The sequence below is a fragment of the Typopeltis vanoorti genome, chromosome 22, assembly GCF_054136105.1.
Source record: "Typopeltis vanoorti isolate ZY-2024b chromosome 22, IOZ_Tvanoo_1.0, whole genome shotgun sequence".
NCBI classification, from domain to species: domain Eukaryota; kingdom Metazoa; phylum Arthropoda; class Arachnida; order Uropygi; family Thelyphonidae; genus Typopeltis; species Typopeltis vanoorti.
Genome location: NC_143570.1, coordinates 511,161 through 526,260, shown reverse-complemented (window position 1 = coordinate 526,260; position 15,100 = coordinate 511,161). Strand labels below are relative to the sequence as shown.

Sequence of the window (15,100 nt, the reverse complement as noted above, 5' to 3'; positions counted from 1 at the left end):
CATTATTTGTTAGGAGTTGTGATAAGTGTTAGAGAGGCTAGCGAGGACCAGAAATTGGCCAACGACATTCTCTTCAATAGAGAGCATGTATTTACTAACGGACAACCGTGTTTTAGCAATCTGCTTTCTGTAATGAGGTGGCAGATGCATTAGACAAAGGGAGATACACAATGGCATAGCTAAGGGGTGCAGAGGGGGCAGTCCACCCTGGGTGGCACTTTAAACCTTTTTTGAACTTTTGCAGTTAATTCTAAAATACAGTCTCGAAAACTTAGTTCCAAATAATGCAATACCACTGCAAATTTTCCTCACAATTGCCGCAAGTATTGCTAGTTGTGAGAGGAGTTTTTCTAAATAAAATTGATTAAGAATTACGTACATTACTATGAAATAGACTTTGCCAATGTCATCAATGATTTTGCTAACAGAAAAGCAAGAAAAAATAACATTTTAGAATGTTGAAATTAAAAAGTTTTACTTCAAAAATAAAGTGTTTTAATTTCTTTCCCTATACGTCGTTTTAACTTTTTTTGGTGTGTATTGAGAGGGGGCAGCAAACTCAGGGACCACCCTGGGTGGCAAAAGTTCTAGCTATGCCACTGGGGGTTGCATACACAGTACGCATGCAGTAAGGATGTTTAGATTTTGCTAAAGCCTTTGATAGATTAGTGTAGTGGATTGTATAGGGGAACGATATCCCAGAAGAGGAAAGTCACTAGTGGTATGTCCCAAGGGTCTATTTTGGGGACACTGCTGTTTGACTTGCAAATGATACTAGGAAGGGCTTGAATGATGATATAGTTGTTTGAAGATGTTGCAAAGAACTATGATGACTAAACCAGATGCAGTGTTGCAAATAGACTTGAATAGACTTTCTGAGTGAGTGAGAGTGTGTGTATGGTGGGGGGGGGGGGAACAAAGATTCCTCTCATCCGAGAATTGAATTAGATCTTTTCCAATCGAAGGTACTGTTGTTCTTTCAATTGCACAGCGTGACACCTTGCCCAGTCTGGGATTTACAAAATCCATTGGACCCACAACTTATTCTACAAACTGGAATTTAATGTGGCACACAATTCTAACAAGAAAAGACTAAAACAAATGCTACATTACATTCCTTCACTATGGTAAAACAGGCCAGTCAGACCATGCACTCCAAACACGTCACAGAATCAACTGGCACCAATCCCTACACCACACCAAAACCTGGTTTGAAAGAAAATTAAAGGAAACTTGTGAGATGCTGATTCAGTTTCTTAATCTCAACAAAAATAGATTAGCTATTCCAAAAGATATGAAAACCTATCTGCAACCCATATAGGATACAGAACATGCCAGAACCCCAACAGCAAAAGAAAACTTTAAAACTACAGGACTGTAAAGATGCATTTGATGTAGTTCCACTGTAATTTTTTTTTAAAATCATTTATATGTTGTTATACTTGGTATAAAAGTATTCATTGATTTTATTTATTTATTGATTGATTGGTTGATTTTATTTTATTTTTGTTTCATGATAGGTCAGGCTAGTATAAATTATTAGCAAAACTGTTAGATTTAGCTTGTGTTTTGTTCATATGTTTTCTGATGACCTTGATATGGAGGTCAAAATGTTAAGTTATTTTCCTAATTATAAGAAATTGCTCTAGCCTTTGATTTTGTCTCCATAAATTCTATGAAATTAATGATGACCACCATGTAACCTTAAAAGAAAAAATATTTAAGTTGGTGCTTTGGGCTGAAGAATGGGAATGTCATTTCAATGCTGCTAAGTGTCAAGTTATGGACTTCAGCCAGAGAAGATAGAATGAGATGAGATTTACCATCTGGAGGAACTTTGCTTCAGGAGGTAGAGGTGGCAAGGTATCTGGGGATCTTGGATAAGGAACTAAAGTTCAGGGGTCACATTGTGAAAGTTATAAGGATTATGTGAAGAATGCTGACATGTACCAATAAGGTGTGATAAGGAAACATTGGGGGGAAAGCACATTTCCTTAATCTGAGGGCAGATTGAGGAAATGTGGTCTTCAGAGCTTGGCAGATAGGAGGGGATGATATGATTGAGATCAATAAGTTCGTGAGAGGAGCCTATCAAATAGATATAGGATAGTGGGTGATGTGAGAACAAGAGATCCCTGGAAACTATACAGAAATCATGTGAGTAAAGAAGTGAAAAGGAGATCTTTGCTTAGTGGGTGGTGAATGAGTGGAATGCATTGCGAGTAGGTAGAAAGTGCTCCAATGACGTGTGTTCAAGGCAAGATATGATAGTTATTGTGGTCCAGCAGTCTTTGGAGGTTTGGAAGTAATGTTAATTTCACTATACAAGGCACTGGTTTGTTTTCTCATTTGAATTACTATGAGCATCTTGATTTAGAAGTGATGGTATGGTCTGACATAATTGTTAGTAGAATGCATTGTGTGAATGGGTGGTTATTGGAGTTGGTTGTTATACTTTAACCCAAGACTTAAGCTTCATGCTTATCTAGACATTTAAGTTTAGGTTCCTGACAGCAAGCCTTTGGACCGTAAAGCCTGTTGTAATAATGACATGCTTAGATCTATAAAAATAAAAACTCAAATATTATAAATAGACAGACAGTATCCAAGTAGCATTCCAGAATCTTAATATTTGAAGCTGCATTTTTCCCAAATTAAATTTTAATTCATTTGACTCACCTAAAACCCCTAAAGCAACTTGCCAGTTATTTCCAATCTGGTAAAAGCCATCTATGGCATCTTCCATTTGTCCATTGGGATTATGAAAAATAGTGTCTCCAACTGGGATGTAATACATAGGTATCAACAACACAGTCAGAATGATAAATCCAAAAAATCCTTAAGTAAAAAAACCAAACAAAAAAAAAAAACATGAAAATCTGACATGTGAATTTATTATATATACAAATATATTATAAATATAATATAAATGGTGCATGCAACATTTATTTAATATTTCACTAAAGTTACTATAATGGCAAGAGCTAGAAGTAGTAGCCGATTATATTCTTTTATAAGATGGTCAATAAAGTGAAATTTGTTGCTTATGATCTTCTGATATAGTAAAGTTGCCACCATTTACCCCTTTTAAATGAAAAACAGCTAAATTGAATTCTTTTCCTCATTGATAAAAAAAAAAATACTCTTTATTTGATAAATAAAATGAATATTTCTTAAATATACAAAACATTTATAAACAATTGGCTGCAATTTTTTTTTTTTTTTATAAAGTTAATCACTTATCTTATCCTGATTAGGACAGAGCTCTGATAATTGGCTAACATAATAATAGAACATCTCTACAAAATGCTGTAGTGTGGATTTGTTTTCCCACTTATTGTAGGTAATAATATAGTGTAGTTAAATTCATAACATTCATTAAGGAACAAACAGGATACTGTGATAGTCCAAAACCATTATTTCATTTCTGCAGTACATCTAAAAAAAAAAAAAAAAAGCCATGAAAACATTGTTTTACTGAAAGCAAAACAGTGTCAAAAATTAGAGCTCAATTGAAAAACAGTCAGGTGAATATGTGCTATCCATATATAATTTTGTTTTGCCTAATTTTTTCCATTACAAAAGACCTAATTGTAACCAAAATTAATGACTCAAATTTTAACCACCCATCTGTCCATATAGATGAAATATATGGACAGATAGGTGAAATATAGCCACTATTTCCATGCCAGTTCCTTCTATGGATTCTTATTTTTTTGAATATACTATTGTTTTTTTTTTTTTTAATCAATACTTACACCTTCGAAAACTGATTTAATTTTTTCTCTCTTCTTTTAGGTCACCAATTATTATTATCTGAGACCTCCAGGGAGTCAAGGACTCATCGAGTGAGGTTGTAAATTATCCAACCCAGCTAACATACCTTCCCTTAAATTCATTTACACAAGATGCACTCATTATCTCTAAAGGCAAATTATTCCACTCGCTCACTGCTCTCCGAGAAAAACCTAGCTCTCACCCCTTTCTTGACTGAGAACAACCTTAACTTCCATGATTGCTCCCGTCTTCTCTCTCCACCTTCCATATAATGAAAAATTTCATCATTTGAAATGCTATAATACCCATTCAAAAGTTTATAGACCTCTATCATATCACTCCTGTTAACCAGAGTCTGCAATCCACATACTCTCAATCTGTCCTCATAATCTAAATCCCATAATCCAGATATAATCTTTGTAACTCTTCTTTGCACCCTTTCCACAGCTTCTTTATCCCCTTGGAACTCAGGAGCCCAAATCTGCACACAGTAATCCAGGTGTAGTCTTATCAAAGCCTTATAATGAGGCAAAATCATTTCCTTATCCTTACATGTCAAGGTTCGCTTCAACATAGCAATTATCCTCTGAGCTGTATTTGCAAGTTTTGCTATATGACCTTTGAACTTTAAATTCTTATCTACCAATACACCAAGATCCTTTGCCTCTTCAGTTTCTTGTAGCATAACCCAGCTAATATAATATGCTGCTGGAACTTTAATCACACCAAAGTACATAACTTTACACTAACATTAAACTGACAGCCATTTTCGTTACCCAGATTTCCAGTCTATTCAAATCATTTTGTAATTGCTGAATATCAGTAGCATCCCTGATTGCTCTGCCTATCTTTGCATCATCAGCAAACAATTGCAAATCTGATGATAGGCCCTGCTTGATGTCATTAATGTATAGATTGAACAATAATCGCCTAAGTACTGAACCCTGAGGTACACCACTGGTTACCTTAAATCTGGCAGATTCACACCCACTGTATATCACTTTTTGTTATCTGTCTGTCAACCATCCCCTGATCCAAGTCAATAGATTATATTCCAATCCCTATTCTCCAATTTATGCAACAGCCTATTGTGTGGTATCCTGTCAAATGCCTTAGAAAAATCCAATATTATCATAGTGTATTCATTCCCTTTATCCAACTCAGCCATAACATTGTTATAAAATATGAGCAAATTGCTAAAACATTAGTAAACCCATGCTGTTCCCTGCAGAGTATAGAATGCTTGTCTACCCATTCCTGTATGTGAGTTCTTACCAACTTCTCTAAAATCTTCACTACCAACACCAGAGATACTAATAGGTCAGTAGTTAGATGCATAAGTTTTTGCACCACCCTTGTGCAATGGAATTATCATACATTCCTTCCATTCCTGTGGTATCATTCCTGAGCTGAGACTCAAGTTATACAAATGTGTGAAAGGCCTAGCCAATTCAGCTGAACATTCCTTTAGCAAACAGGCTGATATTTCATCTGCCCCTATTGACAAATTCTTATCCAGGTTATGCAAGAGCTCTTCAACCTCATTTTCATGAACCTCTAACTCTTCATCCATATGCTACATACACCTGATTGATATATCTTAGCAAAGTGAGCACTCATTGATTGAGCAATCTCCTTAGCTTCTGACACTCATGTACCATCTGCATTCAATTAAATTATTCTTCCACATTCATTCTTTCTTTTGCTTGTGGCATAATGATAAAATTCTTTTGGATTGCCTTTAGCTTGCATGGCCAATTTTTTTTTTTTATACTCCATTTTAGCTTTTCTCACAATACTTGTTACTTTTCTGGCTTGAGCTTTATATACTTCATAACTCCTCTCATTCTGATTCTCACGATATTCTTTCCACATCGTCTTCTTGTGGATGTCTTGCTTAATGAGGCTGCACATCCATTTCACTCCCAACCTATTTATTCTTCAAACACTAGGGATACATTGAGACACCACCTCATTCATGTACTTTTTCAAAGATTTCCATGCATTGCTGACATTTTTTCCATTCAATAACTGATACCATGGAACTAAGGATAGTATTCTTCTAAGTTGACTAATTTTCAGTTTTGTAGTTCAGCATGTAGCCTGTTTAATCAGAGCTTCAATACAAGTAGATACTTCCCAAGAATGAATAGCATGATCACTGTCACCAATTGATGGTAAAATAGCCATATTCTTGACAGAGATCCTCTGACGCCATGAGCAAATCCAACACTCCTAGAGTTCCTTCTTTCACACGCTGCTTGAGAAAGTCTTGCAATAATTCAATAAATTCCTGTTCTTTCATATCAAGAGAATTTTCTTCTACCCAATCAATGTTTGGAAAATTAAAGTCACCCATAATGATCATTCGCTTGGTACCCATAAGGCTAAATTGGCGATGCATTTTTTCATCCCCTACAACTGAGCCCCCAGGTCTGTAGCAACACTCCACCATATATTTCATTCTGTTAACCTCCACTTCACACCAGATACTTAAACTCGCTGCTACATGGGAGACATTATTACCATCATTGTTTTCTTGTATTTCTACCCTAACTGGACTTAAGTCATCTGATATCATTAGTAGCACTCCTCCTCCTCCTATCTCTTCTGTCATTCCTAAAAATAGTATATCCGTTTCACTCGATTCCACTTACCATATATGATTTGATAGCCAGGTTTCACAATTGCTAACAATCTTAGGCCACATCATATTCAATAAAACAACAAACTCAACCCCTTTGTTTCTAATGCTCCTTGCATTTGTGTATAGACATAATAAATTACGACCTAGCCTATTCTTATAATTAGATATTTTTCCACTCCTTTGCCACATACATAACTATGTTCAAAAGCATTCATATCTTTATCATGTTTGTATACCATAGCCAAACTTTCATACACATTTTTCCCCATTCCTCCCTTGATCTAATTTCCCTGGACACACTGCATTGGGTCTCATACCAAGAAGTAATTTCTCCAGGTTTCTGATGCCAAATGAATTTAAGTGCAGGCCATCATTCTTATACAGTGTCCCAAAATTCATGCAAGATTTAAATTTAGTGCCATTTGTGCAGTAAAGTGTTGCCAACGAGAAAAAAAAGACAGCGTGATAGCTGACAGTTCAGGGTTATTAAAAATGGAGCGCTACACGAAAAAAAAAACGTATTTTCATTGTTGAGCAATATTTTAAAAATAATGAAGGTTTGGCAGCTACAGTTCGCAATTTTCGTACAAAATATGGTCGGAATAGTGATTTAACTTCAACTGTGAAAAGATTAATTAAAAAATTCAAGGAAACTGGATCAATTAGTGATCTTATACACTCTGGCCGTCCTTCAACAAGTCATTCAACAGAAAACATTGAAGCAGTTCGTGCGAGTGTTGTTGAGAGTCCAGGAACATCAATTCGGCACCGTGGTCTTGAATTGGGCATTTCGAGAAGCTCTCTACAGCGTATTCTCACGAAAAATTTGCATCTTTATGCTTACAAAGTTCAATTGACTCAAGAACTGAAGCCTACTGACCACACACAGCAAAGAGAGTTCGTTGAATGGATTATGGAACAAGAAGTGGATGCTTATTTTTCGAACAAAATCATCTTCAGCGATGAGGCTCATTTTCATCTTGATGGCTTCGTTAATTGACAAAATTGTCGCATTTGGGGTTCAGAAAATCCATGAGTGATTGTTGAGAAACATCCATCCACAACGTGTCACTGTTTGGTGCGGATTTTGGGCTGAGGCATCATCGATCCATTCTTCTTTGAAAATGCGGCTGGTAAGGCAATAACAGTTAATGATGCTCGCTATCGCGACATGATACTCCAGTTTTTTGTGCCTAAATTGCAAGATATGGATGTGGACGACATGTGGTTTCAACAAGACGCTGCCACATGCCATACAGCCCAAGAAACAATTCAATTACTACACGAGTCATTTCCTGGTCGTGTAATTTCCCGTTTTCGTGATCAGAATTGGCCGCCCAACTCATGTGACTTAATGGCGTTGGACTTTTTTGAAGTCTAAGGTTTATGCCAACAAGCCCATGACCACCCATGCCTTGAAGGAAGAAATTGAGTGCTGTATCAACGAAATTCAGCCACATTTATGCAAAACGGTCATGGAAAATTTCGACAAAAGAGTGCGAAAGCCGTGGAGGCCATTTACCCGATATGCTATTCCATGCATAACCCTATACTGTATACTTTATGAATCAATAAGAAATTACAATTTTTAATTAAAAACCTGTGTTTTCTATCAAAATTACTTCTTGCGTGAATTTTGGGACACCCTGTATAAATCTTTTCTCCCATCAAACACACCCCATACATCTAAAAACTCACATCCATATCTTCTACATAGCCTGTGCATTGAATCATTTGCTATCATCGCCCTCCTTCTTAACTCAGTACCATCATATCCAGGTAGTAATCCTACAATTTTTACTCTTTCATGTTTCTTTCTTGCTTCTTCCAACAGACCTTTCATATCTTCTCTATATGTTTTTCACCAGCAGTACACTAGTATTAGTACCTACCAGCTACCATTTCTTTTACGTTTCTTTTTTGGTTTTCAATTACGTTTGTCATATTTTTAATTTTTGCTCCTGGGAAACTAGAAGTGGTGACTCCCTCGGCAAGCACAAATTTTAAAATTGAGTCACCATACCATATTACCCCCCTTTTTTTTTTTTTTTTTATGACTTACCTTGTTGTTATTAATATTTTGATTTCCATGTTCAGTATTTTCCTGCCTGTTCTTGTTCTCATCTTGTCGAAGTTTAGACAAATGTTTTTCCACCTTTTCCAGTTCCCTGGTCGATTTCCCAATAATTTCTTTTAACTGAGCTATTTCTAATGTCAACATATCCTCAGATAAATTATCACTGTAGTAGTGCTTTTGTTCATCAGCACAAACGCTCTCCTCAGTAACAACTTTAGCTTTAGTCACTGCCTTGTTACGATGAGTTTTGGCACCATTCTTAAGAGTAGTAAAAACTAATATTTCTGAAATTATGTTATAAAATGCTTTAGTGAAATAACTACACTAAGAAACTACAATAATATACTAAAAATATACAATTAAATGTAAGAAAACACTTAATAAATCAACAAAAATCAAATCTTTCGGGAACTCTGACAGTACATCTTTTCACCTGCTAGCCTCAACACTAGAATATCTTAATAAAATAATCATTCCTTACTCTCAATTATCATCTTAGTCCTCTACATTAATCCATCTAGAACATTTTATTTCTATGGGTCTTTCATGGCCATTTTTTTTTAAATTTTAAATAGCTGTTTTCTATTCCATTTCCCATTCTATTTAATTAACTAATATCTTACATTGGCTCTGCTTATACATTCAATATTAATAATGCTTCTCATTTTCAATATGTTTTGATTCAGCTGTTTTTTTCCCTAAACATAACTGATTCATATGATAAAGTTTTAGAATATTGGTACAGCCTCCAATTATACAGAGGCTCTGAATAAATCAGCACAAGGTTACCGAGAGAACTTTTCTTAGTTCCTATATTCTAATCAGAATGAAAGCCTTATGAATACTGTTTTCTAATGTTCTTTCTGTATGGTGCAATGCAATATTGCCATCTGAGAATGTTTTGTAGCTGTAATGTCACTCACATAAAGCAAATGAGCACACATCTGTTTGTCAGACTGGCAACACAACCAGTGATAAACTGGTCCTGCTGAACATGTAAAAACATACCAACTGACAGTTGTGAAATTTCAAGATTCTGCCAGTTTTAGGCATTTCAGTACTATCAGCAGAATGTTAAAGTTTCACCTGATATCTACATACTATGCAACCAACAAGATTTTGGTCAGTTACAAATGACTAATGTTTGACTATCTATCTTTAGCCAGTGTTTATCCAATTCCTTGTGTCTTGTAATTTAGCATATTCTGGAGAGACTGCCAATTCAGTAGAAAAAAATGAACATTGGTAATATAGTCCTCATCTGAAATCTAATAAGTTGGCTCTCTCACAGCATGGTGTTGAGAATGAACAGTATCCACTAGAATGATACCTGCCCACTTCATATAATCAGTTTTAAATATGATCTGTACAACAAAAGTTCAGAAGCTATTACACCTAAATTTAAATCAGAATGACTAACTCGCAATCCCAAAAGTAAATATCAAGAGTGATTAATTATTTGTGCGATACTGTTAAGTTTTTTATAGTATTTTATTTCTCTCACCTTCACCCCTTTAATTTATATTTTAACTATCGACTGTGCCATTTATATTAATGAGTGCAAGTTCATGAGGTTTGTGTACTATAATAAATGTATGTTATTCTCCCTTTATGTCTAACCAATATTCTTAATGTCAGTCATGGCTTAAATTAATGATGATTTAATTCTTTACCCTTTGTTGGTAGATAATTCCAAATTCGCATTTTTTGGAGGGGATTAGTGCATTGATGTTCAGTATCATTATACTGTTAAATTAATGAGGGTCATAAAAATATTTAGTTTAACTATAAACATATGTACAAGAAGTAACTAATCATAAAAACTATATAACCAATCTTAAATATAAGATTAACGAACAATTCCATCTCATATTCTATTCCTCATTGTTTTAGAATAAACACAAGTTAATTCCACCTATTAAATCTGTCACTTAGCTCAACATGCTAAGATTTAATAGCTTCCTTCTTATGTCGGAAGTCTTTTGATTTTCGACATACACTTAACTAAAGGTGTCAAACAATACGAAATTATATATTTTATATGAACAATATGAAATTATATATATTATATTGAACAATATGAAAAACAATACAATATTACAACCAAATGAAGAATGGAAACATACATATTAACCAGCCTGGTTGGCCGAGTGGTTAGTGTATCCGCTCTCCAGGCGGAAGGCTGCGGGCTCGAATCCTGGCATGGGCATGGATGTTTGCGATTGTCTGTGAAAATGCTAGTGGTGGAGACAGCTGTAGAGCAGAGCAGAGGTGTCTAATAATAATAATAATATTATTACTTGAATAGTCCATGTGCAACTAACTTCCTTTAGCATTCCAGATGAACACCGAATTCTTCTGGAATATAATTATCACTTCAGTATACATTTGCTGCACAGTTCCTTCTCATTTGAACAACATTCTATATCTTCCCATCTTTGCTTCGTTTTTCTTACTTTGATGCCGACTTCTGTTGGCAAACTCTTTATGGCAACGAAAACTACCTTTTCCACTGACTAATATCTTCCCTGTCGACAACACCTTCCTTGTCATCTCACCTTCTTTAACTACTTCTACACGATGACCTGTCTTTTTTGACTTTTGACTAAACCGATATGATGAAGATCAAGCCCTTGGTTTTTACTCACTTTATCATGTAGGTCAGTCTGATGGAGAAGTTAATGAGCATATAGCTCACCCTTTATGGGAAGCAAGATTAATAATTAGTTTTGGTTCAGTAGAATTTCTTTAGGATATTTGTGCTTCACAGAAGCATGTTCATTGTAGTCGACTACAATTCTTATTACTTGATTTGGATGGCTATCTGCTTGAGAAAAGTATTTTAAGGCATTAAGTTGAAAAAAAGTAAGGATGTCTAGATAGGCTTCACAATGAAGTTGAGTTCCAAATGAACCACGGGGACATCAAATGATATTCTTAGTCATTTATTTTTGATAGTTTCAAGTTTGATGTTAGAAGGTGATGTATGGCTCCAGACCAGTGATCCATGTCATTATTGGTCTGATTATTGATTTATAAATAAGTAATTTATTATCTGTACTTAAATAGCTGCATCTGCTGATTAATGGGTAAATTTGATTTGGAGTAAATAAGATATATGGGGTTCAAAGCTTAGTCTTTTAAGAAGTTGAATTCCCAGATATTTGGTTGCCGTTTTCCATGGGATGGTAGTGTCAAATATGTTTACTGAGCTATGACATTATTTTTTTTCTGCTTGTAAATAGAATCACCACACTTTTTTTTTGTGCATTTACATGTATTCTCCATTTCCTAAACCACAGGAATTACTAACATAATTTGTTAGTAATTCTATGTTCCAAGCCATGTGTTTTCAATTAAGTCACCAGCAATTATTACTGCTTCGTTGGTTCTAATAATTGTGAAAGGCCCAAAGGAGAAATCTATTTGTTTGGCGAATTATAGAGTAAATTTTGAGACTGCTTGTATTGACGGAATGAATTTGTAGACCAGTAACCTCTAAAGTTATAATAAATTTAGTTTAATCCTTTAAACTAAATTTATTATGAGGTAACTGAGGCAACTTGTGGTAAAGGTCGACCAAGCTCTCATCACTCCTTGTCTTAGTATCTCTCATAATGCAAAGCATATTTCCTTGTGAACATGTATAATGCTATGCATTAAGGGAAGGACCACTACCCAGACCGGTTTCGACCTTTATTGGGGTCTCGTCAGTGGGAGCCAGACCCAGAGGTGGACACCAAGGAAAGCAATGGAGAAGTCATTTACCTATACGAGTTTCCAAAAGGTGTTTCACCTTATTATTAAATTACTCTGGATTTAGAGAAAGATGTTGGAAGTTTTATATATAGTATAGGTAAATATGACTTCTCCATTGTTCATTGAATTTAGACAAAATAGATGATGAATGATGGGAAACTAATACTTACAGCAATCGATGTTCCTTCAATTCATCAATGCCATTATCCCGTGACAAATTTTTCCAGAAAACACAATTTAACAAATCTCTGAAAAATACTGCAACAAGTATCACAAACAAAATCATTAATATGTGCCAAACAAACTCCTCAGAATCTAACAATTCAATATCACTATCTGACCCTCGTCTTTTATACAAAAAAAAAAAGTCATACTTTATGCACACTCATTTCCTGAGATTCACAATGTGGACTCATTATACACGTGTTATGCTGATATTATGTCAGAAATTTGAATAATACATAATTTGTATTAGCATATTTGAAACTTATTTCTCACAGATAATGAATTTTTTCACAAATAAAAACTTGTAAAAGCGAACATGTTACATAAAACATCCATGTGAAATTTTACATTACCCTTCTAGCTCAAGCACTTACTGATTAACAGAATGTTGTATTCTGTCTCTGATTTGCTTGTTTCACACACTGATAATGTACTGTTATTGTCAGTACAAAATATCTGTTGCTAATTTTCAATAAATTACTTTGCTTGATGTGTTTTTATAATACTCTAGTAATCATTTTATTATGGGAATGCTTGTGAACATTCTGGAGTACTATGGAAGATGTACACATTTTTTGGCATGAGAATCTTGAGCTGGTAAGGTCTTTTAGTTCTCAGGATCATGTGACACTTCCATGCCTTTCTACAGAAGTGATGATAAAATTTATTATACTTCTTCATTCACAGGAACTCAGAAACAAATACATTATAAGAATGTCAATGATATATGTGTCAACTAACACATACTCACCTTCCCATCCTACAGCTTGCAGTGGTGGAACATTATGTTTTGTAACAAACTTTTCCTCCACAACCATCTGGGTCGCTGTTATAACTTGTGCAATAACAATCAGCAAATCTCCTATAACAAGTAATTGCAAATATATCAGTAGTTTGAATAGGTAAAGAATGGTATTATTCATATCTTATGCAATGGATTAGTTTCTCATTAACTTAGCACCCAAGTAATTATGAATTACTCTGGCAAATTTGTTCAGTGGCATTTGAAAATAATATGTCACTAAACATCTTGACTGTCATCAGAACAAATACTGCAACAGAAAATGAAAAAATATGGAAACTTCAGAGAAAAAAAGATGCAGACATTGAATACAAGATGTGCTCCTCGTATAAATTTCTAAGATAAATTTATTTATTGGACAATATTTTGACCCTTGTATTAGGATCATCTTTGTAAGCATACATTTATAATAACTAGCTACATTAACTGTGCATTTGGTAACCATGGCAATAATCCTTAGATAATGTTGAAGAAATTGAGGTGCTTAGAATATTGTAGGACTTCGATGCAAAACACACCCATGGGGTTAGATGGCATATGAGCCAATATATTATGACAGTGGTGGTGAACCTTTTTATGTGCGTGTGACAAAAATTTACAAATCGAGTTGCTGATGTGCCGGATAGTTTTTAATAGGGGAAAAATTAATAGAAAATTAAAGTAACTTTATTTATTTATAATATTTATTTATATATAAATTTCTAATATAGTGTAATTGTAAAATTGATTATTGTATTATTAAATTGATTTTCATTATGTTGGTCTGAAAAAAAAAAAAAAAAGAATAGTAGTGAGAAAAATATTTATGCATTGTAACTCACCATCGAAGTTAGCTGAGTAAGGGAAGCAGCAGAAAGATGTCAAATTGTCAGTGAAACGCTTACCATATTTACTCCAAAATAACTTGTGTATAACTGGTGCCCCTGATTTTTCTTTACGAAAAAAGACATTAAAAAGTGTTGCATATACACCTCGCACACGAAAAATGTTTAAACATGTTCACTTTGCGATAGTAACTCGCTCCCCTATGCGGGTAAACAACACTCCTCCCCAACAGCCATTATATTGCAGATGCAAGAAAAATAAGTAGTTTTATTGTATCCCTGATTAAGGTAAAGAGGCTTTTACAGTCTGTGTAATATATTTCTCAACAAATAGTGCAATTAGAGACAGCTGAATAAAAACGGCACTAACTAATGAATTGCATGTCCCCTCTCACAGAAACTACACTGTATAGACTCGAGCAAAACCATATGTTGCACCGGAAACACGGTATCTAACTAAAAACTATTGTCCAATTTTTCAATTACATGAAATAAGTGTTTGTTTTAAATTTGAAATTCTCAATGTCTCTCTGCTATTTAGATCCCCAACAAGGACCAACTTTTTTGAGGCTTTAGAAAAAGCAACTGACACAATGAAAAAGCAAAAGTTGGTCCTTGTTGAGGATCTAAATATCAGGGTAAGAAATGATTGTCAGACACAAAAATATTTTGGGAAAATTTGGAGAAAACAACAAAGCTAATAATTATGGCAAATACCTGTTGGATTTCTGCTCAGGACATGGACTGGTTATTACTAACACCATGTTCCAACATAAAAATGTGCACAAATTCACATGGAGAGAAGAGGCAAGGAATAAGAAAAGTCTCATGGACTATGTTATTGTTGATAGTGACGTTTTCTCCCTGGTGCAGGACACCAGAGTATACAGAGGATTTGAAATTGGAAGTGATCACTATTTAGTCTTGAGCAGAATAAAATTGAATTTCATATTGAAAAGAATGACATGTAAGAAAGTTTTAAAGCGAAT

The 15,100-nt window shown here is 34.6% G+C and overlaps 1 protein-coding gene across 1 annotated transcript in view; it reads right to left on the bottom strand.

Annotated features, from left to right (window-relative positions):
• The window catches only part of LOC150094095 (solute carrier family 35 member F6-like), a 78,422-nt gene that overhangs the window by 10,031 nt on the left and 53,291 nt on the right, over window positions 1–15,100 (bottom strand). Inside the window, exons 5-6 of the mRNA XM_090411997.1 lie at window positions 13,237–13,347; window positions 2,680–2,838 (exon numbers count right to left, since the gene is read on the bottom strand). Of these exons, the coding sequence (XP_090268123.1) occupies window positions 2,680–2,838; window positions 13,237–13,347 (270 nt within the window). The remainder of the gene's footprint in view (window positions 1–2,679; window positions 2,839–13,236; window positions 13,348–15,100) is intronic.